The sequence below is a fragment of the Copadichromis virginalis genome, linkage group LG19, assembly GCF_057382275.1.
Source record: "Copadichromis virginalis isolate Kocher_CV1m ecotype Utaka linkage group LG19, C_Virginalis_male_GT1.1, whole genome shotgun sequence".
NCBI classification, from domain to species: Eukaryota; Metazoa; Chordata; class Actinopteri; order Cichliformes; family Cichlidae; genus Copadichromis; species Copadichromis virginalis.
Window position 1 is genome coordinate 17,424,504 of NC_140636.1, and position 25,867 is coordinate 17,450,370.

At 38.2% G+C, this 25,867-nt stretch overlaps 1 protein-coding gene across 1 annotated transcript; it reads right to left on the bottom strand.

Annotated features, from left to right (window-relative positions):
• Nucleotides 1-1,413: 1,413 nt before the first annotated feature.
• On the bottom strand, nt 1,414-25,574 carry tpo (thyroid peroxidase). Its single transcript, XM_085442451.1, has 10 exons — nt 25,549-25,574; nt 24,040-24,169; nt 23,255-23,449; nt 21,997-22,479; nt 12,830-13,088; nt 9,533-9,703; nt 5,004-5,241; nt 4,718-4,926; nt 4,429-4,603; nt 1,414-1,548 (listed from the first exon to the last, which is right to left on the bottom strand). The coding sequence occupies exons 1-10, from the start codon at nt 25,572-25,574 to the stop codon at nt 1,527-1,529; spliced, it is 1,908 nt and encodes a 635-aa protein (XP_085298577.1). The 3' UTR covers nt 1,414-1,526.
• Between the last annotated feature and the right edge of the window lie 293 nt (nt 25,575-25,867).

Sequence of the window (25,867 nt, forward strand, 5' to 3'; positions counted from 1 at the left end):
CTGTGCTTGTTCAGTGTTTTTCCTTCTTGTGCTGTCATTAATTTTAACATTTGAACATTCATTCATACAATCCTTATCTGTTGGGGACTTAAATGTAGTTTAATACTAGTAATATTATAAAAAACAAAAACATCAGCGCCTTTGTTCTTGCCATGTGAATGGGCCAACTCTTTTTTAAAAATAACTGTAAGAAATACTTGATTAAAACAAAACAAAACTTAAATACATATGTCTGAAGTCATAGTTAATGATTCTTGATCATGTGAAGGATAAACTGTCATTAAAGTAAAATGCCACTCAGATAATTCCTGGCATGTTCTTCATAGTGCAGATGTCTGCACTATGCTGTGCTCAGCAGGCTTTTTGTTACATAAAAGAAAAAAATAAAATATATAGTAAATGTTTATATTATACAGGACGTCTTTGTCTTTTGCTTAAACTGTGGGTGTTTTTCTGGTGCAACATATTTAGTTGAACTTATTACATTTTAACCAGATATCAGTCAAAATTCCAATATTGGTTACTTTCTATAAATGTAGAAGACTTTTCTGTGCATGTTGGATGAGGTCGCGATGAAGAGAGTTACAGAAAGAATAATAAAACTTTTCACAGCTTTGTTTCTTGCACTTCTAGGTAGCATGCAAAGGGTTTTCTGTGTTGAGTGGCATCACACAATAAGGCAGACCGGCGCAACCAACACGTTTTTGGCACTCAGTACGTGAAACAGGTGGCTTGTATGAGTCATTTGGACAGATTTCAAAAAAGGATCGTATTTTATTCCCCATTACGGGAAAAGGCTGTTTTGCATCCACTGTGTTAGCAGTGTTGCTCAGAATTCTGCTGCGAGACTTCTTTTAAATACTCACATGTCACACTCCAGCTGCACTGGGTCTTCTTTAAATTCAGACTCCACTTTTGGAATTGGATTTTGGCCTTTAGAGTGCTGCATGGTCATCAGGGCCCTACTGGCTATGCATCACACCGAAGGAGACAAAGCTTTTGCAACACTGGCACTCTCTCCCTCTGAGCGAAAAACTCATCTTTATGAACTTGCTTTAGTTTTTACATTCTAGCAGTTTGTTTTGAAGCACTTTGTAATGTTTCTTGAAAGGTGCTTGGGAGAGTGTGTTCAGGGTGTGGTGTCAGGAGAGGGAGGCTGACTCACACATATCTGAATTCTTCCCTTTCAAGTATGCCACCGGGACCTGAATAGAGATCTGTGTGTGGTATGAGGGCAACTGAAAATCTGCTGCAGAAATAGACTGCAAATTGAAAAAAACACCACAGGTGTAACGCTGTGTGCGTGGACGTTTATTATCACAGAGCTATACAAGAATTTACTTTTTTTCTTACCTTTTGTGAAATAAAAATTAAAAATCACATGCGTGAAGAGAAATGTTTACATATATAAGTACATAAATATTAGTATTTTTTTCCAAAGTTAAATGTTGCAGATAATAAAATCAAAGAAAAATCATGTGAACTTGATTATAAACTCATGTAGCATTTCCCATTCTGTTGCATCGCTAACATCTTAGGGGTGATTCCCTGTAAAGGAAAACAAAAACATGGTGTTATTTTTATTGTCTCACAGAATAATACTGAAACCAAATCACTGCAGTCAATCAAAACGCAAACACCCCTGCTAGCATAACTTTAAGACAGACAAGTGTTGTTTTACTGTGCACACCCAACTTACCAGAGTAAACTGAAACTCATATGGCATTGTTCGCTTTCTTGACAGTTATGAAAAATGTGACAGGCAATATTTCTTTCAGTTGATCGACAGAGTCTCAAGTACCGACAAACACAATATGAAATTTTGTCCAGGAACTCGTGCATTAAGACGCTCACTATTACTGCTTTGGAGAAGTTCTGTACTTTATTATTATTTTATTTTTATCTTGTGTTTTAAATCTCGTCATGTTAATCAATTTAATCATATCAAATCAAATTCACATTGCCTTGATTAGAGTAAAGCTATCTTAAGATTAAATTGAGATGATGTTTATTGTACTTGACCTAAGCCCACCCGTAACCACTTTAGTTAAAGCATTTGCTTAACATGAAAGGCAACACAGCGCAGTGACACAGTATCCTTCTGTACTGATTTCTTACTTTATATTTGTTTGGAAGTTTTTAATATTAGATAAAAGTAACTCAAATAAAAATAAAATGCAGCTTTTAAGTGAAGATGTAATTTATTAAGTGAAAAATGTTTCCAAACGTACCTGGCCATATGTGAAAAAGTAATTGCCCCCTAAACTTATTACCTGGTTCTGCTCATGGATGCCATTTTTGAGTCTCTTTTTTATTTTGTTGTATCAGGAACACTGAACTTGACGTGAGCCTGCAGTTCTTTAGTTTTTCTGGGTTCTTTTGCGACCTTATGGATAAGTTATCAATGCACTCTTGTAACCCTTTCCAGACTGATAGATGTCAGTGATTTTATTTCTCACCTGTTTTTAAGCTTCTTCAGATCGTGGAATGATATATTGCATTTTGTTCTATTTAAAAGATTTCTTGGTTTACCAGGTCTGGCAGTTGTCAGGTGTAGGTCTGGCAAGTGAAACTTAATGCAGCTTTCTAAAAAACATTGTTGATCACAGTTGATTCGTGATTTAACTAGCTGGTCATTTACTTTTTCACACGGTGCCTGGTAGGTTTGGACAGCCTTTTTTCTCCTAATCAATGAAGTCAACATTTAAATCATTTTGTATTTACTCACTTTGGCATTGTCTGATATAAAAATTTGTTTGATGATCTGAAATATTTAAATGAGACGTATACAAAAGAAAACTAATAAATGAGAAACAGGAAAAGTACTTTTATTTAGCATTAGGGGAGAAACTGTACGCCTAAAACATAGTCTTATAAAAATTAGCAGATGGCAACTGGTTATCTTAACACAAGTACAGGGTTCACAGTATGACATTGAAACAGCCAATCAAATAATGATTGACACAGCCATTGGGATGTTCTCCATTACTTTGTGAAGTCCTGTTTTAAAGGTTCAAGTTTAGCATTATGTCATTTTAGCCACCAGTTTAGTTTGGTTTTGTTTGTAATCTGAAGTCACCTTATTTGAATTAGAGGGCAGAAATGTAGCCCAACATATTGTGAAAAAAATTGTTGGGCTACATTAATGAGCTGCTGACCTCGAATTCACTAAATAGAAAAAGGAGAAGTATAAGTTTAAATCACAAAAACCCTGCGTTTTGGGTTCTGTCACTTATCCTACAGTTTTCCTGTAACTCAGATTTTCCTAATAAGTCTGACTTCATGTAAATGAGAATGTTTTATGCTGTTTACATGCATAATAATAAGTATGTATATTTTTAATGGTCTATATTGATATACTTATAAGGGATCAAGCAAAATTCTACTATTATACATCTGTTCACAGGTTGGTTTTATTTGAAAGAGTCATTGGAGCCAGGTTTATTTGATATCAGCTGTTGCCAACTTAAGAGGAAACCAACCTGAAACCATTCATCATTTTTTATGTCAACAATGCATGAATACACTTATAGAACAGCTTAATAAAAATGAGCTAAGCGAGAACAACCTGAATGTTTAAGATTGCTGACATAACAGTGAGAGACCCACCTACATTTTGACACTGACAATCTATCAGTGTAAACCTCCAATCAAATTAATCCTTTTGATCATTGAGGTTTAATGTTGACGCAGTTCTCATAATGGTATCTTATTGCGTATTTTATAGTAAGAACATCTTCTGAGAAACACAAACATTTTCCCAGCATTAAACGAATGTGTTCATTGAAAAAAACATACAAATATTTTAATTGTCTTCCTAGAATTACGAACTGCACAGACAAGATTTCAGAACAGAAAAATGCTTTAATGAGTGCAACGTGCTTGCCAAGTTTTTATTAGTGGTGAGTAATTCTCTTATCGTGTTCCCACAAATACCTGAAAACATGAAGGAAGTTTTTTTGTTTGTTTCTTTTTTAAAAAACAGACAAAAAACCAAAACAATGACCGGATTTACAAAAAATGAGAAAACATTTTGTTTACCGTAACAGCCTGAAAGAGGCAGTGTTTGCAAGATCATTTTTAAACACCTGTTATTTGTAATTACCTGATTATACTTTTAACATAATAATAAGTGTGTATAGGCTTACAAGCGTATTGAGTCAGTGATCTTTAGCAAATGGCTCAAACTATGAAGAAACCCTGCTAAAACACTTCACTCTCCTTTAGTACCAGCAGATAGCAGTAAAGCACCACTCAGACAGTAGTTCTGCACAAGCATATACACCCTGCAAAATGGGGAATGTCTGTGGTGCTCAACCAAATCCTACAAAGGTGGATCTGCATTATAAAGTATATTTCAATGTGAATCCCTCACATAAAGTACTGCAGGTAAACATCAAGTAGATAGTTCATAAATAGTTTACATACCTGTTACATTGTGGAGGTTGATTACACCATCGATTGCCCATGCAAACTATGACAGCGGCACCCTTTAATGTGAAACCATGGTAACAAGAGTATAGAGCAACCAGTTTTCGAGATGTAGAGGACAAGATATAATCTCCATTGTTGATCTGTTTAGGAAGGCCACACCGTTTTAAGTCTGGAATTGGGTAAATGTTTCTCGTTAATATGTGGCAGAAAAAAGGAAACCAATTTAAGGCAATGATTTTTTAAATAATAGGCGAAAGATTTGCCAAAAATTTCACAGGCTGACCTTCGCCCATTTCGTCTTTCCAAGCTTCCAAATTTATTGAGGGTACCTGATCACAGGAGACATAATGAGATGGATACTTCCCCAATCTGAAAGGATCAAGAGGAACTTCTCCTATGTCGCTATTATCACAGATCAGATGGGATAGAGAAAATTTTAAAAGTTCCTCCTTCTGTTGCTGGGTAAACACACCATCAGCTTCCCACCAAAACCTGAAAATGAAAAATACACAAGTTTCACTGAAGCCTTGATTTCATTTGAATGTTCAACCTAGACAAATCTTACATACCTGTCACCATCACGGAGCACTTTCATCTGCCTTCCAATCAGGCAAGCAAAGAGAGGACCAGTTCTTGAGCCAGGCAAAAGCCTTTCAACAAGTCCTCCTGGATATACATCGATGTTGTCGGGATGTTTGTATATGTCAAGTATTCTCTTAGCAACCCTGGAGTCTCCCGCGGCCAGTGACAAATCATCCAATGTCTTAATGCGCTGCAATCCACAGAATTCCCTCCAATCGTTGTATCCTGAAAAGGAATTTTAGCACAGTGTCATTTAAAAGTGAATATATTCATTTAAATTTGGATGTCTTGTCAAGAGTTCTCTTTATGAAGACTACGTACAGGAAGCTATTAAAGCTTAGCTAGAAACAGGAAGAAATGGGACGCCAGCTGTCCAAATAAAACCCATTCAGCAGAACTGCTAGAGCTCACTGCAGCATCGTTTCTCTGATTTCTCTGACACAAAAATATGAGCTTGACCAAATGAAAACAACCCATTGATTTAAAACTAAAGTCTAAGATGGTCTGTCTTGTTTTTAGTTGTGCACAAAGTTGTCTTTCTTATGTTGTATTTTTTTTATATTTTTTAAAAAAGCTTTTGCTTAAATTAATGCTGTCATTGACTAGAAGTTAAAGACATATAAAGATACAAATAAAGAGAGTGAAAAAGATAGTCTTGATAACCGTTTTACTAAAAGTTCCAGGGAAAAGGCATGGTCCTTGGATATGAGATTTAGCACAGCTGCACTGGAACTGCAAAAAGCTTTTTTCACATTGGTAATAACTATTCCCAAGAGTCTGATGTGTAAAGTCAGTGGAGTTAAACTAGGCAATGCAAGATTTTGGCACCTTTCAGACACAAGGCAATTCAAAATGCTTCAAAAGATTTAAGTACAGTAAAAAAAAGATTAAACTTGCATGGAAAGTCAATAGAATGCATTGCAAAAAAATAGAAAAACGTTGACCTATGAGTGAGCACGAATGCCACAGGCTTTCCTGCTACAGGCATAGGTGCTCTGTGAATCTAAACCAGCACTTTTTACAGCTTTAAATATATTCTCATGCAGCATTATATCACAAAATTAGCATTCAGTTTCTTTTCAAAGGCATGAAATATGAAATAACCAGATAACTTTGAGAACACGTCATATACAGATCAACTGTTGAAAATGTTGAAAAGAATAGCTCAATTTCCATTTTGTCAAACATTACTTGTGAAGCAATTAATACCTTTTAAATTATTTGTTCTCACTTTCATCTTAGTCCCTTTTCAAGTTATCGCAAAGCACTTTTTCCCCTCAAGTACAGACGTTGTATTTTAAGTGAATAACAGATTGCGTTCCAGGAGACTCAGTCTGTGCATATTTTCAGTCATTTTCCCTTTGAGATTTCCTGTCATGTAAAAACATAACTAAGTTGATGCTAGCTTCCCATTCTATAGCTTTAACATCATTGCTAAATGTTAAAGAAAAGTACTGTGACAAAAACGAATGAAAAGAAAAAAGGGAAGCATGTAGAGTGCAGGTGAGAGAATCAGGTGATATTACTTTCTGATTTCCTGAGTTCGTGTCATCATGGAAGCTGGAAGAAATGCCAGACTGCAGGGCAAGTAAAATCCACCTGATTGATATGATTATTAAACTGCCTATCTGATTTAATTATTTATTAACTCAAGATGCAGGAAGCCAGTGACTGGCAACCTATCCAGGATGCACCCCGCCTCTCTCCCTATGACAGCTATATATGCTATGTAGATTGGTTCATTCATGGATGGGTGGATCCTGGTTAACGTGTGCTTATCACAATCAACCACTGCTGGGCTGCTGTGGACAGTGACTTTAAATTGGAACATCAAATTGCTGTAAAACAAGCAGCATAAAAGAAGGCTAAAAACTCATGCGAGTTCTTCCATACAGTATATATGCAGCCCTAACAGATCTCTACAGCTATGCAGATAGTGCTCTCTCACCTGGAAAATGAATCAAAAGATCATTTTTGCTGATTACAGCTCACCCTTTGGTACAGTTCTTCCCCATAAACAAACTGTGCAACCACAGCCTGGATGCCACACTTTTTGCTTTTTTTTTGTTTTTTCTGGCACCCATGTGATTATAATGGATGTGTCCCCTGTTGAGTAGAGGTGACCATTCTTCATATTTAGCAATGGCTGTGGAAATTTGGCATGACATTAAGAATAAAAAAATCAGGAGATCAAATCCAGTCTTTCCACCTTAACCCGACTCACCATACTCTCATTTACTTCCCTTAAGACATGAAGGGATCTGAACAGAACTGCACACAATAACCTAAATCTGACTCTAGCTGCTATGACACTATTGAACTCATCTATCATTCTGCACTAATGCTTCAAACGCACCTGGCTGTATAGGATTCTTTCACAGTGCTACTTTCTATATTGCCGTTTTCTTGTGATATTCTGGGGGTTTTTTTTCTTTCTTTCTCGTGACTCCTCTTGTGAGGGGATTATTTGAATCTGCAAGTTTGCTCACTTAGAGAAATGCTCACAAAGCAACAAGACCATCAAAAAGCTTGTTGGGAAGATGACAACTGTTGGTGGAGTTGTTTGGAAATGGAAGAAATATAAAACAGCCATCGACAGACCTTAATCTGGAACTCCATGCAAGGTCTTGTTTCATAATTTTGAGGATGGTGGTGGATCAGCCCAAAACTACACAGGAGGAGCTTGTTCATAATCTGAAAGCAGTTGGGACCACCGTCACCACCAAGAACACCACTGATAAGGCACTGCCGACAAGTTCCCCTGGCTAAAGAAGCCATATCTACATGCCCATCTTAAGTTTGTCTGTTTGCCAGTGAACAGAGAAGGCTTGGGGAAAAGTGCTTTGGTCAGATAAATTAAAATTGAGCTCTTTGCAATCAATTCGACCCGTTTGACATAAGAGAGTATGACTCAAAGAGCACCACCCACACAATCAAGCACAAAGTCGGGAACATTATGCTTTGGGGTTGTTTTTCTGCTGCTTCAGTGGACAGGTCCATGTACCATATAATTATCGACAAGAACCTCCTTTACTTTATTAGAACACGATCCTATGGAAGAAGCTGAAGCTTTGAGTTGCCAAACAGAAGCAAAGAAACCTAAAAGTTTTACAGAGTGTCTTTCGAGTTGTGTAAAAAAAAATGGTGGCAAAGTACAACAAAGGGTTCACTGCAGTGCTTGCCAACAAGGGTTTCCCCACAAAGTAGTAGAGTAAGGTATGTTTTGTTTGGGGATTAAATGCTTATTTCATTCAATGACTCTCTCCATTAAAATAGAACTACCATAAAATTAGAGACAGTTCATTTCTTTCTTTTCTAAGTGGGCAAACTTACAAATTCAAATAGTTATTTTCACCAGTGTATATGAATACAAACTTTATCCTCACAGACTGTCAACTTTAAAAAAGATGCACAGCTATTTCATGCATTGAGGTGTGTGTGTTATATTGATTACCAATCTCAGAAAAAAAGGGACTTAACTTTCAAGCTATAGCTGCAGTCTTTTTTTATACATGTCATAATGAACGTGAAGTTTTGTTTTCCACCACCTGCGTTCTGCCTGTCTGCTCTCTTTTTTGAGCTTTTACCAGCTTGGCGTTCCTCCATGGTGCCTTTTTTTCTTTTCAGGGATAACTTTGATCTTTGTGGGAGCAATGGCATTAATACAGTCAAAACTTTAGAACTGAAACAAGATCATTGACAGGAGCAGAAGGCAGAGCTGGCTTGGGCATGAAAGCTTGGGTAAATAATGCACAGGTGTTTCCGGTGATATAGAGCTTTATGATTGCCTTGGTTTTTATTCTCCTGGTGTCAGGAGAGACGGTAAGAAGAGAAAACGCAGAAATGAGGAGAAAGGACAACATCAGTCACTGATCATGTTGTTTGCATGCTTGGTGAGAGATTAAATAAATTTAATTCCCATACTGTGTTATTATTCCTTTAAATGAACACAAATAGCGTCCCAGAATCAGTGTGAAATGCTCTGGGATGCTCAGGGGAGTGATGTGTTTGATTTGGATCAGCGTAGATAATGTTTTTGTGCTTATCAGGCTTTATGACTCATCTGTCAGCTTTATAATAACAAATCAAGAAAAGCAGGATTGTTTGCCAGATCACTTCTTTTCTTTTTCTTTTTAAACAAATACCAAAATTCATGTTGTTCTTGTATTGTTAGTTTTAAAATTTCACTTCTATATCTACTTCGTCCTTGTGGGCCTACATAGCTCCAAGCTAAAAAGTAATTTATTACAGCACTGCTCATTCCTTATTGTCCACACTGTAAGGAACCAGGAAGCAACAACAGAGTACTCATATTAATGACCACCCATTAAATATGTCAATGGTTTGTCAATGGTCACTAAGAAACACAGTTTGTTGACAAAGGGAAGGACAAATGATGTGGGTTTTTTTGTTTGTTTTTTTAAACAGGGTGTGGAGTGGTTACTGTCGCTTTGATTTGACGAGGATAATCTAATGGCATTTGAATGACAGATCTGACTCTCAGCCAAGATCTTACCTGGGAGGCCGTGATCTCGTCCTCTCTGCAGGTTCAGCGCAGCCAGGTCCATCTGCTTCAGTGTATCAAGGACCACTAGCCTCTCTGTTACTTCATCAACCAACAGCATGTCTGCGCTAACAGCTGACGCTGCAGATCCAATTACGCCTCTCAGGACTGGTTCAATCCCCCCTAGAAACAAAAGCCTATTACTTATTTTTCCAGAGTCATTAGTATTAATTATTATTTATAGTTCATGTGTTGTTGTGGGTTGCTGTTAAGACTGTGACTTTGTATTTCTTTTTTGTTGTATTCTCTATTAAAAAGATAATATATTGCAATGTTATTAAACTGTGAAAACTTCATTGATTTTTTTGGAATACAGCCCGACTATAATCCAGGGGTTGACCACAATGACAAGAAAAACAACATATGGTTGGAAGGTACTGTTTTCTCTGGACTGGATGCTTTCATTGTTGCTGCTCAGAAATCACTCCCGGGCTTGGATTTGGTACTTCCCAGGGGCCCTCCATTGTCCAAACATTTCTTTTCAGCAAATAGAATGAATGGACTGTTGAGGATGAACATGCTGGTTATCATGACAATACATTTTTATAGTTTTATAAAAGTAATAAACATGGTTTTCAGTTGTAAGGCAACTGAACACAGCAAGGAAGCAGCAAGGTAACAGCTTCAGCCACTGGAGGTCAGCAAAACATCCCAACTGGTGTCAAGATAATATTTGAGGTAGCATAATCCATTTAAATGTGAGACCAGCTGGTGAAGAGCTAAGTAGACCACATTTTATTGTACAATGTCATGGGGTCAGGGCAGTAGAAATAATAGGATCCACAAAGTCAATCTACCCAGATGACATTTCTCAGCAGAAAGGCTGAGAAATGTCATCTCAGTCTTTCTGCTGTGACGCACCCATAGTGAGCATCACAGTGGAGATGCTCACTATGGGTCCCAGTAAGAAAAAGCAACACAAGGTTTTCTGGGTCAGTGAATTGCTGTTAATAGGTTTTTGTGCAGTATGGTTTTAATGTACTATAAATATTATTGTGAATTGGCCATAATATAATATAGTATGAATATTATAATATATAACTATTTGTTTTGTGTTTGTTTTTTATTTCAAAAATGGATGTTGAAGTTTTAAAGTGGATTAAATATCTCTCATTATTTTTATATTACAAAATATCAAATGAGATTCATGAGAACCAATTGCAACGTTCTGACAACCTAAAAGATCGTTTTAACTGCTTCAAAAGACGATGAATGATGACGTATGGAATGGCGATGGCAAGTGGAGGTCGATCGCAGAGCCACTGTGGGGAAAAAATGACACTTTTCACAGTCGCATTCTGTCAGTGCATCAAGCTCCATCCGTGATACACGCTGGATCTCCTCCAGTGTGTCCAAACAGTGACCCATCAACTTGTTTTTCATTTTCAAGAAGTGGACTAAGTTGCAGAGAGCCAAATCCGACGAGTGGTCCAGGTGGTGAGCGAAGATTCTGTTGGTGTGGGCAAAAAAAAAAAAAAAAACATCCTGTGTTTTCAGTTAGCTCTGAGCCAGCATGAGATGTCCTTCTGGCAAGCACTGCAGTTCAGATCGTTTCTTCTGAATGCTCTCCCTCAGGACATAACAGTCAAATTTGATACCGGCATTCCCACCCTGGGGGATGAATTTATGGTGCACAGCCTGATGAAGACTAAGGGAAAGAAAGAAAATAAACAAGCATACTCTTGATCTCACTACTCACCTGATGTACTCAATCTAGGTTTGGAAATTGATCCTTCACACAAAATTTGAGCTAGTTTGAAACAGAACAGAATGTTTGACTTCCAGGATAAAATTGCACACCATATAGCATATGTGGTTGTAACAGTATTTCCAAAAGCATGGTACAGGAATGCTGGAGGCTGTCTGCACATGCCAGAGAACATGATCTTCAATGTGAATTTCAGCCAAGTAAGTGTTCTAATTATTATGGATCTGTTTTTCACACTTTGCACACAGCTATGACCTTAAAATACTTTTCACTGTATGGAAATACAGTGAAAAGTATTTTAAAGTAAAAATGAAAACACCTCAAACTTTTGTAAGCAGACCCAGAAATTCTGATCTTTAGGATATGATAAAAGGTGAGTGTGTCACAGTTGTTCATCGATCCATCCATCCACTTCAGGTTATCCACTTCAACATCACAAGGGAGCTACATGTCGAGCCTATTCCAGCTATCAAGGGGGCAAGAGGTGGGGTGCCAGTCTGTTGCAGCATCAACACAGAGAGTCATGCGCTGACTCATATCTACAACCAATGTAGAATCAGTCGTTAACCTAACCTTATGCATTTGGGGGGGGATACTGGAGAAAGCCAGAGTAGCATGCAGACATGAAGAGAACAGCAGAAAGACTGTGCGTGGCATTTCTGATTTTGTTGAGACTCAATGTATCATTTTCATTCCCAGCAGGCAAAAAACTCTAAAAAAAACAAGTATACACAGCCTCAACCTGAATAAGCTGACCACTGAAGTATTTAGTGGCTAGAAAACAACATAATCCAAGTATGAACACTGAACCCACATTCCCCAGTGGTCATGAATACAGGTGGGAATGAATATAATTGTTGTAGGCTTAGAAAAGAAGCTGGTTGCAACATTTTACTTAATAATTTAGACAAAGCATATTATTCTTTTTCAGATTTAAAGACTTAACAAACATACAATTGCTCTCTCATATAACCCATCACAATCATCAGAATGATTTACAGTCTTCTTGCTGTTATTTAATATTGAGGAAAACAGTGAATAAAAGAAATGTGGCAAAACAAAATATATGCAAACGTCGGAAAGCTAAGCTACACGGCTGGACCAAACGTCCAAGTGGAAACTTGACACTACTCACTAATACATGTGTCCCTTTGCTGCTGTTTGGGTTTTCAGTTAGTTTGATCATAATGGTCACAATACCAAAATGTTCTGCTGAAAAATGTATAACCTTAATGTTCTGGTCAAATTAAAGAATAGGTTAAAACATGAAGTGGCAATGAATAAAAAAAAGGTCCCTACAGCCTGTACGATCGATTATTCTTCCTGTGAATGGGTGCACTCTGTATCGCTCATTTTCTGGGTTTTTTATAGAAAACAAAAATTCTGATCCTGCTTGTGTAAATTTTTTTAAACTGCATGTATGCAGCTGATTCTGGAGCTGACCTAAAAAGAGTATTTTTCTTCTTCCTCCTTTCTTTCGGTGTGTTTACTGTGCTTGCAGGATGTGTTATTGGTTTCCATTCTCATACGAGTGCACTGACCTTCTTTGACTATTCTCCATGGACTGAATAAAGTATTGTGCAGTCTCAAGTGGGGGAAGCGCTCATCCTCCTGGAAGCTCTCATTCAGTCTGCAGAGGATTGGGGAGATGGTAGCATGGCCGAACCTGAATGCGGCTGCGGCGAACACGTTGGCGATAGAGGGGTCCACAGATGGATCGTATCCCCTGTAGGGACCAATGTAATGTTTGAAGGACTCTGGGCCAATGATTTTTGGAGCATAGTCTCTTAGGGTTATGATCTGGGAATCAAAAAAGAAAACGGATGGACATCAGAAAAAGGGAAAAAGCGCAAAAGATTTTATGTGTCTATCACCAAATTCTAAAGTCTATACTGAGTTTGAATAGAAGCATACTTTACAAATAAATACAAAATATCCTCTTTGAATACCTGAAATGATATCTGTGAATGTGTATATACATACAGCTAAAGGAATCCCTGTAGGATTACCAGTGAAATGTCTACTTGTATAATAACCCTGGCTGTGATTGCACGCTTGTTTCCTCACGGTTTACTGCAGAGAATTTCATCTGTCCTCATCACTATTTATAAATGCCTCACTTCAGCACCCGAATCTCGACTCATGTCACAAGGGTGCAACCCCACACACACAAAAATGCACGGAAGCCAACACATACATTAGTGAGATATCGTCCATCATTTTTACATCAGTTAGTTATTTATTGCAAAGGAAGCACTGGAACCACACACAGTAAAATAACCAATTTGGATTTTATGCACATTTTTTAGATGAAATGATTAGAGCACAATGGGAAAGATGGAAAAACCAGGTATTCCCCTCAGGGTTTATGTGGCCCACACAACCTTCACCAATACAGAGTTTAGCAGGTCTAAACTCTGTACTGCCTAAACAGAAAAAAACAGGAGGAAAAAAGAAAAGTCAGAGAAAAGTCACAGTGACAACTGACAGAAAATCAGCTCAAATTCATATAAGATTTTTTATGAACTCAGGCCACATCACATCTGGAATTTGGCTCCTGGAAAAACAATTCAAAGAGGTTTTGAGCATGACCGAAAAGTGAGAAAAAAAACTTTCCTCAGGTTCAAGACAAGAAACTGAAGTATCTACCAAGTACAGGAGCCCAGTGAGTCATATATTACAGGATAGTAACCAAAACCATATATTAGACTATTGTAGTCCACCAATTACAGATCAGACAGGCTGATCAGACATTACATTAAAACTATCAACAAGTGAAGTTAATAAAATTCATCATCATATTAAACTGGAATGTGCTGCTGGTAACACTGATGCAAACCGTTTACTCATTCCATGGTGACTCAGGCAGCCTTCCATTGCAGACACATGCAGATACATCACAAAACTGCAAAATAATTACTTAAAAACAGGAAATATCCCAAGGTTTGAACCCTCAATCCACAGAGGGCCCACTTTACAATTCACAGGTTGCAAAGGACCAACTGTCAAACACCTTAATGGATCTCATTTCCAGGCCTCAGTGGGTCAAAGCTGTTTTAGCAGCGTGAAGGCCACGTATACAATCTTATGCAGGTGGTTTTCATGTTGTGGCTGATGAGTGTTGGGTTTAGTATTCCATTTAATGAGCTTGTGCTTGTGTTCAACCTTTCACACACTTCATTTTATCTCCTTTACAACATGCCAGGCTTTTTTTTTTTTGCTTGAAATTTATTCCTCACCTTCTAATTCACCCAGCTGCATTATAAGAAGAAGGCTCCTGGAAATGTAATCCATACTGTACTAGGGGTTAAAAGCCAGGCTGTCGTGGGATGGCCTTTGATTTTTCTGGCTTGGAGAAAGCCCCAAAGCTTAATAAAAGTGCAGTACGGAATTTTAAAAGAGCTCCTTTAATAAAATAACAAGTAAATTCACAGAATTATTTTCTAATTGTTATTGCACGCTGTATGATTTGCAGTTGAATTGCATTTTTCAGATAATGAAGCTCATAAATGTGATGCTGTTCAACAGCTGAGGCTCTTACTTAATGGACTGAAGCACTTTAGGCAAAGCAGGTCTGGCCCTTCAAACTGTATCGTTTTTTTTCTCCTTTCTTTTTAACAATAATTCTCCCGCTATGTCTCTCCCATTTTACAACTAAATAGAACATAATGATATTGCCTCTACACTTCTGGAAAAGCAAAAGCCCTTCACAACTGTGCACTGTAATTGAAGTCAGAATGAAACCAGATGTTGTTAGCTGATCATTTCTTGTTTCCTGCAAATAATAGACTTTCTCTCTGTATTGAAATGGCTTCTGACCTTTCAGTCTGTTTCTTCTGCAAGTCTTGTAGAGTGATGTTTTGAAATGGCTGCCCACAAACAGTCTACTGGAAACAAAGTACGGATAGTTTCACCTGCCTGCTCCCCACTGTTTTCACTCACAGCCTGAGCTGCAGATTTTATGTTACTTTTTTAGTACATGGGAATATTTAATTAATGATACAAAATAATAACACAAACCTTTTGCTGACTCGGGTGTAAAGCTTTTCATTAAGTTGTTTCCATATGGTGACCTATTTAAGTGTTTTCTTCTAATTAGAGTACGTTGTGAGTGTGTGCATTTCTGGCTTTGATTTTTATCTCCATGCTAAAATGTGTAATCTTCAAAGAAATGTTTTCTGTATATACTTTAAACACACCCAGTCTCTGTTAGTGTTGTAGCATACCCGGTGTAGGAGGAGCAATGCAGTACGACAGCCACACGGTCAAACAATGTAAACATTGTTATTTGCTCGATAACATATTTGCTCGCATTCCTGTTGATGTCCAACCAGAAGAAAACAAATCTCCATTTCTATGCCAATCAGTTAAATTAGATTTTTATAATTAGTATTCCAGTACAGTTAGAATGGAGGGGGCAACTGACCAATATTTTTGGATTGATAACTCTGACATAAACAGTGTAGCCACAGAAACATACTACGTCTGCAGGTATGCATCAACTGGCATCCGCCTTAAAACACTTCCCAGCCTAATTGCTACCTACAGTACCTTTGGCCTGAAAGTGGGTTTTTCTGTTAGCAATTACTGATGTAGTGCATAATTTAAAGCATTAAAGTTGTGCTTTTACAGTAGCTTGTCAAGAATAATGCAAAATGAAAACAGCATTCTAAAAAACACTCACCCCGTGTGAGCTTGTTTGTCGGGAACAGCTGCAGGAGGATTTTAAAGTGGGGTGGAGGGGGTGGAGGGCTTCGTGAGAGCTGTTGGGATTCAACCATATGGACCGAAAAGCACAACAAGGAGCTGATAGCTGCTGAAAGGACTGCAGTTAGATGCTTTTCCCCCCAGAGGGACACAATTACAGCAAACTTCCACATTACAGGAAGACATTTCAGTCCTGATATTAAAGATCCTTCTCAGTGGCGCTGCTATGTATGCCTCAATTATTATTAAGAATTAGAAGTTAATAGCTGTGGCAGGTAAGTTGTTTAGACAAGTGTTACTGAATGGTTTCTCGAACACTCTTGCATCTCGAGTGACCCTGTTTAGTTCCTATCTGTTTATTTTGGTTGGTTTCTTTCTCACCTGATCAGTGATTGACAACGTTAACGACGCCTACATCAAGTTCCAGTATTTTTATTTTGCATACAAGAGCTCACGCTTAATGGAAATGAGTCACTGTTAACAAAATTAGTTTCATCTGTGTTTTTTCTCTGTTGGCTCCACAGAAAATGTCTACTGTGGAAAAAAAGCAAACATGTTTGTTTTTTTCTCTAATTAACAACTCATTAGACTGAAAACCTGATTAACCGTCAACATTTTTACCAGAAAAAGGCACAAAAACTACACCAGTTCCTGAAAACTGAGAATGTCTATGAATAGTCAGATTTGCTTAGGAAAGTTTCACAATTAAAAGCTGGTCAAAATTTCTAAATAATAAGGAAAGGTGGGTCTTTATTACATCTTTTACCAAAAGATTCACTGGACTATCCTTCCTATGAAATAAAAGCAGATAATTACTGCTCTAATTCATGAAAACAGTAAACAAAATGAAGTGGTGCAGATCATGTCAATCTTAAATATAAGCATGTTTTCTGTTTCATGCCATAACCTGCTGATATGTTTTCCATTTTCAAAAATATCCTGTTAAACCCAACGTGATGCTGCTGTAATAAAATCTGCTACTTGTCCAGTTGCTGCCTTGCATGAAGAAAGTAGTGGTTAATAAGTTCTCTAAATCCAGAATATACAGCGTACTAACTGATCGAAGTTCATCTATTTCACGGTCCTGAGTCTTATCTCTTGCAGTTCTCTATTTAGTCCTTTGAGAATATTTTCTCCTGGTGATTCTGACTTCAACTTTTCTTCAGTTCCTTATTTGACGACTTTCGTTCCCTTCGTATCCTGTCTGTTCTAGTCTCATCTTTGTGCTCTGTCTTCTGTATAAAGTCTTTCTTGTCACTATGTTCGTTTCACTCACTATCTTTTTTTCAAGTATGCATTCCTGCATTCTATTACTTCCTGTTTTATTTTGATAGTCTCCCTTCTGTTATGTTCAGTTTTGCTTCCCTTGTCTCATCAGTTAGATTCAGTTCAGCTGTGTGATTTTCCCCCACACATGTCCACTACCACAGTCACCCTCCTGTGTGTACAACGTCTCAGTCTCCCTTCTCAGAGTGTCAGTTCACCTTCCCTCTGCACTTCTGATGTCCCTTCAGATCAGCTGAGGTAGGTGATTGATCTAAATAATTTTACATTGTTTGTAGAAATCTTAAACAAGGAAAGGAGAATGGAGTTGCATTAGATCATGAAAAATAAGCATATTGTTTTTAGTTTATTATTTCTGGCATATGTTGCATTTTTTTAGTCCAATCTCTGGAATGAAGTGATATTTGAGGACAACAGGTAAAACTGTTGCTGTAAGGAAAAATGCATATGTTGTAGTCCATCTTCTGAACGTTTCATACATGTATTATACAGTCGAGTGTAAAAGCAGCCCGATCCCCTGAAGTCTGTATGAATTTTCCTTTACATGTTTCCTTTCACTTTAAATAATTATTCGATCACAACTTAGCGACTCCTAATCCGGGACTAGATGGTGGATGATGATATTTACTAGAGCTGGGAGATACTGTAATGGTGACTCATTTGGACAATGATTAATTCATAATGATCTCATCCTACCTTTCTTCACAAGTACGCTCTCTGATTCAAACACTGAGAACATTAATCAAACATTAATTCATCACTGGTTGCTCCAACATCAGTTTACATCAAGTAGTAAACCATCATACCAGGTATTTACTCAGTCGCCCTTAATTACTTCAAAGTTACTCCATCAGTATCAAGCTGTTGCTGTCAAGCCTCATACTTTCCAAATGCTTGTGGGATTACATTTTCTACATCTGAAAAAACAGATCTCCTAGTCTGCAGGCCTTGCTAAAAACAGTCAACAAATCTGTCATGTATTAAAAAGTGCTTGTAGTTTAGTTTTGAATTCTCTTACTTCCCCCCCCCCCCCCCCTTCTGTACTACTTTAATTCTTTTTTTCCCTCCCCCTTTTGTTAAAATAGATAACGTTACATTCTGCTGGTTTGCAGGCTGGTCAGACTAGATAGTCCCTCACTTTTCACTCTGCTTCCAATACAGGGATTTTCCAAGCTGGTCATAGCTTCAGTATGTAAATCCTTTACCTGCCTTTTATGCTTCACCCTCCCAAATTATTTAAAGAACCCTTCCACCTTAGGCCATCTCTTTTTAATATTGTAAATCTCTTTCCCCTAGCATTGTCCCTGAGTCACCTGAAAATACTAGTTTCTAATCCACTGCTGTAGTCAAATGTCAGCACACAAAATCTGACTTATTTTCCCCTTGCTAATAAAATGTTTGGGGAAACTTTAAGATAGCGCCAGGGTCACCGCTCCCCTTCGGTATAAGCAACAAATCCTTTGCATTCAATCATAAAACATTTTCTTCGTTACTTTTCATGAAGAATGTACACACGCTTCCTTCATCATTAATCGCCCTCTGCCTGAAGCTGAAAGGAATAGTCCAATCAGTCATTGTAGTGCACAACGTGCCTGCACCCAACACCACTGAGATGGTAACAGTTTCTGCTAAGCTCTGAAGCCTGGCCTGCCACAAAATGTGTGATCTCATCTTTAGCAGTAGTAAAAAGCGTATCTATTGGATAATAAAGACACGTAAAAATAAATAAAATGAGAGAGCCATCATAGCTGTGATGCCATCTGTTACTTCATTATCAAGAACCTACAAAGAAAGAACAGACTCGTGTTTTGTTTGGAGCAAAACTGAGGAAATGTAGCTGCTTGCATTTACTGGCTGTTTCTGTGGACTGGAGGGACACAGTGCTACAAATACACTGACCAGTTCAGTGGATACGTCAGTTTCCAATTTGAAATCAGGCAGATAATTAACAGTAATTATTTGGGGACATGTTTCTGCACAAATTAATGGTAGCTAGGTTTCTTAGCTGTTTGGTGCTGGGCAAGATTCTTAGAGGAAGCTTTAAAACAACTGCTGGGTAAAGGTGTTGACTGGAAAAAAAATAAGGTGATTCACATGATAATTTTCTGTTGTTCTGTCTCTAGCGACTACAAGCAGAGACTTGCAAATATGTATAATATTAATGTGAACAGTGTTTAAGATAAAATGGTTCCCTGCAGCCAATTTATACCAATTTATGGGCTTAGGAGTTGCAGTTTTCAGATATGAAAACTGCAGCATCACCAGCAATGACAGCAAAGCAGGGAATTCCATGGCTGGTTGATCCTCACAGTCATCAGACTTAAAACAGCAGCTGTCAGGGTCGGACAACTTCTGAATTCATTAAATCAGCAGAGCTTTCCCCATAGAGAAGGCTTTTCACTGTTTATCTTCATAATGTCTCGCTCAGCTCGCAGAGGGAACTGTCATTCTTATACATGGTGCTAAAACATTCATCTTGAAAACAATGCAGGACTGCTTTCTTTTATCTGATCAGTGAAAAAGAGAAAATCCTCTAAGTGATGTTGAAAATCTAGTTTGTGCTTTTGTTACTTCTTCAGTAAGGTCTTGAATAATTAGACCAGGGGTCCCCAATCCCAGTCCAGGAGGGCCGGTGTCCCTGCAGGTTTTAGATGTCCTTGATCCATCACAGCTGATTTAAATGGATAAATTACCTTCTCAACATGTCTTGCAGTTCTCCAGAGGCCTGGTAATGAACTAATCATGTGATTCAGGTGTGTTGACCCAGGGTGAGATCTAAAACCTGCAGGGACACCGGCCCTCGTGGACTGGGATTGGGGACCCCTGAATTAGACTGTGGTTCACTAAATGCAGACTGGGAGGCAGAGCCTTCAGCTTTCAGACCTCTCTCCTGTGGAACCAGCTCCCAGTTTGGTTTCAGGAGACACACACCCTCTCTATTTTTAAGGTTTCGTTTTTGATGAAGCATATAGTTGAGGCTGTATCAGGCGACCCTGAACCATCCTTTAGTCTCACTGCTACAGACCCATACTGCTATTGTACCTACAGTGTCACTTTTTAATGTCAGATGAAATGACATGATAAAGTGAAAAACACAGTAAATGGAGACAATGTTGTCTAAGACACTTTTTCTGCCTCAGCTTTAGGGATACAAGATTTTTATTTTTAAAAAGTGTATAGGATATAAGTTTCTATACTTGTAGATTGTCACAAGAGCGTACATGTTGTGTGTTGTTTTATTGTATGCCTGCAATTTCTGTGCATCACAGAAATACCAGAGTTTGTTTTCCATGTGCACAGCAGCTTCAGACACAATACAGTCAATGCTGTTATAACCTCGAGTAACTTCAAATGAAAAGAATCGCTTCTTTTCTTTTATACATCTCATTCATATCAGCTCTCCCACGTAATTGTGACACACTCGCATCTGCAGACTCTGAAATCACTGTGCTCATAAATGCTAGATTAGTTTGTTCCCCCTCAGGCATCATTTGTGTTACTCGGCAGAAGCTTTATAGCTGCGAATCACAGTAGCTTTTATTTTCATCATATTCTGCGTCTAGTGTCGTAGCTACGCTTATTTAACAGCGCTGGTGATAGAGGATGGTATGTCCAGATTTTAAAGTCTAAAACGCCCCACTACGTGTGAATCCATTAGAACTTTAGTGGTCTTGCCTTCACATAGATTAGAGCACAACCTGCATTTCGTTTCATTTCTAAACCATCCCTCTCAAATTTGATCTAGTACCCTTTTGAAGCTTTTTCAAAGGTTAGCGTGCCTGTGAATGCAAACGGTGCTTCTTCTGTGGTAATACTAGGCAGTTAATGTTAAACATTAAATAGCAGAAATTGAATTATGTTTGTTTTCCTTGAGCGGCCAAGCATGCAAAACTGAAAGTAGCTTTAGGGTGGGTGTTTGTTCTTATCCTCCTGCTGTTTGTTCTTATCCTCCTGCTGCTAAACTAATTTCCCCTTGTGGGACAATAAAGAAATTGAATTGAATTGAAATTGAATTGGACAGGGGTTTGACAAATTTTAGATTTAGTTTTAAATGACTAAAATCACTATTAGCCTACTTGAGATGTTTATAATAAAAACAAAATTGGCAATATAAAAAGTCACACAGGCCTGGAGACGGTTGGCAACCACTGGTCAACTAGGAAAAATGTATTTCTTGACCGGTTGGCGAGTGGCTGCTGGAAACTGCTGACTATCAACCTCATGTGAAGGCAGGTGAATCTGGTCACAGAGAAGGTGCTGTGACACAAACTTTCCTGTGACTGCTTTGGTTACTTGCACAGTACTGCAGTTTGCATGGGAGATACTTGCAAAGTAGCCTTGAGAGTGCGAAAACTTGAAAGAGAAAAAGTGTGATGCAACCTGGAAATACAGAGTTTACAGTGCTGAAAGCTTTTTTGCCTTTCTGCTGCAGATTGCTGCTACATTTCAAAATGTGCAACTTTTATTCTGAAATGACAGATTGCAGACTTTGCATAAATGAATCTGAGCAGAATCCAAAATATTAGCCTAATGAATTCATCAAATTAATCAGTCTAATTACCTTTGTGTGCCTACTTGAGTGCTAGTAAATTAACATTTTGGATACTTTCTTTTAAATTCAGTAGTTTGTTCCATGAATCACATGAAATGTCAACTGAAACTGAATTTTTTGTGTCACTTTTTACATCTGATTCAGTTGGGTTTGGTTGTCACTTACCTGGTGCAGTGCACCTATGATCTTACGAGTCTCTTGGTATATCATCTCTGGGCTCCAGTGACCGTTGATGTGTTTCAGTGCCTCTGCAATTCGATTGTGTTCTCTGAGCCACAGCGTGTGCAAAGAAGTCAGAGGCAGACCTTCGCTGACCCGGTTGTCTCCTGCACTGAAGCATTCAACTCTTTCCCCTTGCAGATCTTGGTGGCAGGCTGATGGCAGCTTGGTTACAAATGGGAGATAAGGCCTTCCTTTTGGATCTTTGAATCGGGCATTGACAGCAAGTTTTCCATTACGGCCAGGAAGGTCACGAAGGAAGCTCTCCAGCTTTTGATTGTGGCCGTAGACAGCAGAAGCATCAATGAATGAAGTCATGGCATTGAGCTGTTGTCGCTGCAGGGCTTGTCTTATACCAGACTGAAAATTGACAAAGCAGTCTGATGTGGAGCGAAAAAATGGCATACAGCCTTGTAGACCATCATTCATCTGCAGAGAGGATAGAATCATTTACTGATCATTTAGTGCTTCCGGTAAACTTTAAACTACTGCTGATCTACCACATGTATTTGTTGTCGTCTTTGTCATGGAATTTTGAAGGCCCAATTCACATTTGGAAAAGTAAACGTATGTAATATAAAGCAATGCCTTATCCCAGAGTGAAAGGTGCCATTTTGTCAGATGTCACCTGCAAAGTAGGATGGCATTAAAAAGGACTGACTGGGCTCCTGCTAATAACTAAAGGCAGTTGGAGAAGTTTATAACTCTGGGCAGGTGACCGCTTGTCATCTAGCTAGCTGTAACATCTATGCATGGTGTGAGATTTTTCTCATGCACTCGGTCTCCAGATTACCATGGCTTCCATTTTTTCCATAGTTTAAAGCTAGCTGTCATACAAGTACAGAGGGTCCTATAGTACAAACAGGCCTGGTGACAAAAACATTAACACCATGCTCTTGAACTTTTCAAACAAGGATGCACAGCTCTGTCCATCACCACCACCAGGGAGTTCATAGCAACAGAGATTTTAAAGTTTGTTTGTTTTTAATGTAAATGGTTTTTTTGGGAAGTACTACAATGAACCTATTACTGTGTTATTTTATGTATTTAAATATGTGATTATCTCAGGATCAAACTGGGTGAGCTTCACTGGGCTGCTATTGTGCAAAAGTCCAGGAAAAAAGGGATTTTTTATTTTTTTTTATTTTTTACGCAAACAAGTGCAAGCAACAAAAATAAAGAAAATGATGGATTCTCTGTTTACCTTAATGGGAAAGCACGGATGCACATTTTCACACGTTTTTAAACAGTCCACATCTGACCCATCGGTGCTGGTGCTTTGAGGCGTCAGGGTTATGTCATGGGATATATACTGGCCCCAGTCCGCCAGCAGCTGAGAGTAGGAATCATCTTTCCATTTAGAAGCACTCGTCATTATTTCCCTGCTGACTGTCCGGGCCTGTAGACAAAGCAGGATTTGTATTTTGTAGTGCTCAAGTAATGCAACACATGAAGTATCAAGATGTTGTTCACTCACTGTGAGTCAATAAGAAATGGAATATTAGGACTCTGATTTATTATCTGAAACACTGTAGTAAATTTCAGCAGTCTGATATGGTGGTAAACTGTTAGCTGGATACAAGTGATGCATATTTGATGAGTTCTCCAACTAAAGGCCCTCACTCTGTGTAATGAATGCATAAATTAGGACTAAAATTGAATTCAAGTGTGAGCAAAACGGTTTCATCTGCTTTTTTGGAAGAAAATATGTTTATCCACATGATAAGAAACCAACTGTTTTTAGGTTATGGATGTAGTGTATACGCTAGATGCAATATATAAATGCGGTTCTAATCTATGTCATCTCACACTCTCCTGTGCTCTTCCTAAATTGCTGTGGACGTTATCTGCTGTGAAACAGGTGAGGAAAAATAAATGAAATGCTACATTAACTCAGGGTTTTGCAGGGCGAGCCGGCTTCATTTCTACATTTCTGTAATTTATCCACCAAGACTTTTGTGTCTGTTGGACCGGTATTTTGTAGATTACCGGGGGAAGTTGGAATCCATTATGGAGCCGTTCTGGGTTCCAGCCTTTTGGTTCGCTCTCCCCGTCTTCGTATTCAGCTGGTAGCCATCTGACCAAGGCAGTGTTGGCTGCTCCCCAGCGAGGATTTTGCCTGACAAAGAGAAACATGAAGTGTGTCCAAAAATACTGCCATGCAAAACTGTATAACCCCTTACTGAAAGCATCATCCAGTTTACTGGATTATTAAGGTTTAAAATGGTGCATTCAGTACATTCATATAAATTAAATGTACAGAAATGACAGTATCTGTTTTGACGGTTAGTTTGTGGTTATGATCCTGTGAGAAACATCATCGTTGCTGCACATTGACTTAGGATCATTGCAACAGCATCATTTTTATGCTCTTAAATGACTGTTTAAAACCAAAAAGGATTGCAAGAACCTGTCATGTATTTATTTTTTTGTTGCCTTTTGCCTCCTCGTCAACAGCTGGCACACACACACAAGATAACAAGATAACTTATCAGCTGGCGGCTGACAAACATTTCATAGTTCCAGCTTCTTGATTTGAGAATTTTCTACTTTCCTTTTAATTAGACATCACAAGCGAGGGAAGAAACCAAATGATAATAAATGCTCATAGGCAAAACATGCCCTCCTTTATCACCATAATTTACAAAATTAACATTATGACAACATTAAGGCTGAAAACTAGCATTTGACACCAATCTCTTTAGGAAAGTAAAGTAACAAGGAGTCACCCCCCCCCCCCCCCCTTTTTTTTGGCCATTATAAAAAAAAATATATATTTTTTATTTTTTTAAATAACCCCTGTGCAAGGGTTCTAAAGGGTGAGTTTACCCACAGAGGGCAAGACTGCCTTGCACCAGGCAGAAAATATACTCTTTAAAGCTGTAAAGTGGGGTCTTTAAAATGGGCAAACTATAGGCTTTCACATGCTTTTGAAGTCGGACTCAAGTGGGCAGTGGAGGAGTGGAAGTTTTTGAAGGGGCTTAGCTTAGGAAGCAGGTTCACCTGTTCCCCTGCGAGGAAGAGATCGTGGCTCGTGTTGCATTTCAGTAATTAAAAATAATGAGAAATTATGAATATACAAATTATTGATGAATCAACATTTGAAACTTGACAGGTACTTGAATATTCAAGAATGTTGACTAGTTCAGGAAGTTTTTATTTTTAATTGTTTGAGAAATGCTTTACTAAAAACAGCATGCAGTGAAGTGAACATAACTAAATATATTTCATTAAGTTTAAGATGATGCTGATGATTATTAATACATTTATTTGCTACCTGTATGCATCGAAACTATCAAAACAGATAATGGCTTTTCTAATCCTGACATACTGTAGTTTTGCCTGGAGGCCTAATTATGTGCTTGCTAAGACAAAATTTACATTGGATATGAAATGAAGTTTTCATTTAGGGGAAACGGTTGTTCAGATGTCATTTTAACTACCTGTTGTTGCAGAGTCCTGATATCAGTCGATACTTGTAGAGATGGGTGTACCGACAGGTGGCTGGACTTGTAGGAGGACATTTTGACAGCTCTGCAATCAGCTTCAAATGTTTCCATGACAACAGTTGTTCTTGAGCTAGAGTAACAAAGCAGGCAGAGTTGGACTGATTGATATGAAACTTTTAAATCTGAGCAAACATTATTGAAATTCTGTTGCTGATCATGTGTGGCCGGTTAAACTGTTTTACAATGACAGAACTAGTAAAGGTGGTCTGACTAAAAATGTAATGAAAACTTTTCTAAATGTTCCATCCAAGGTGAAACCGAGTTTCCTAAAAGAAAGTAATTCTACCGGGTGTTGTGAGCTCCTGATT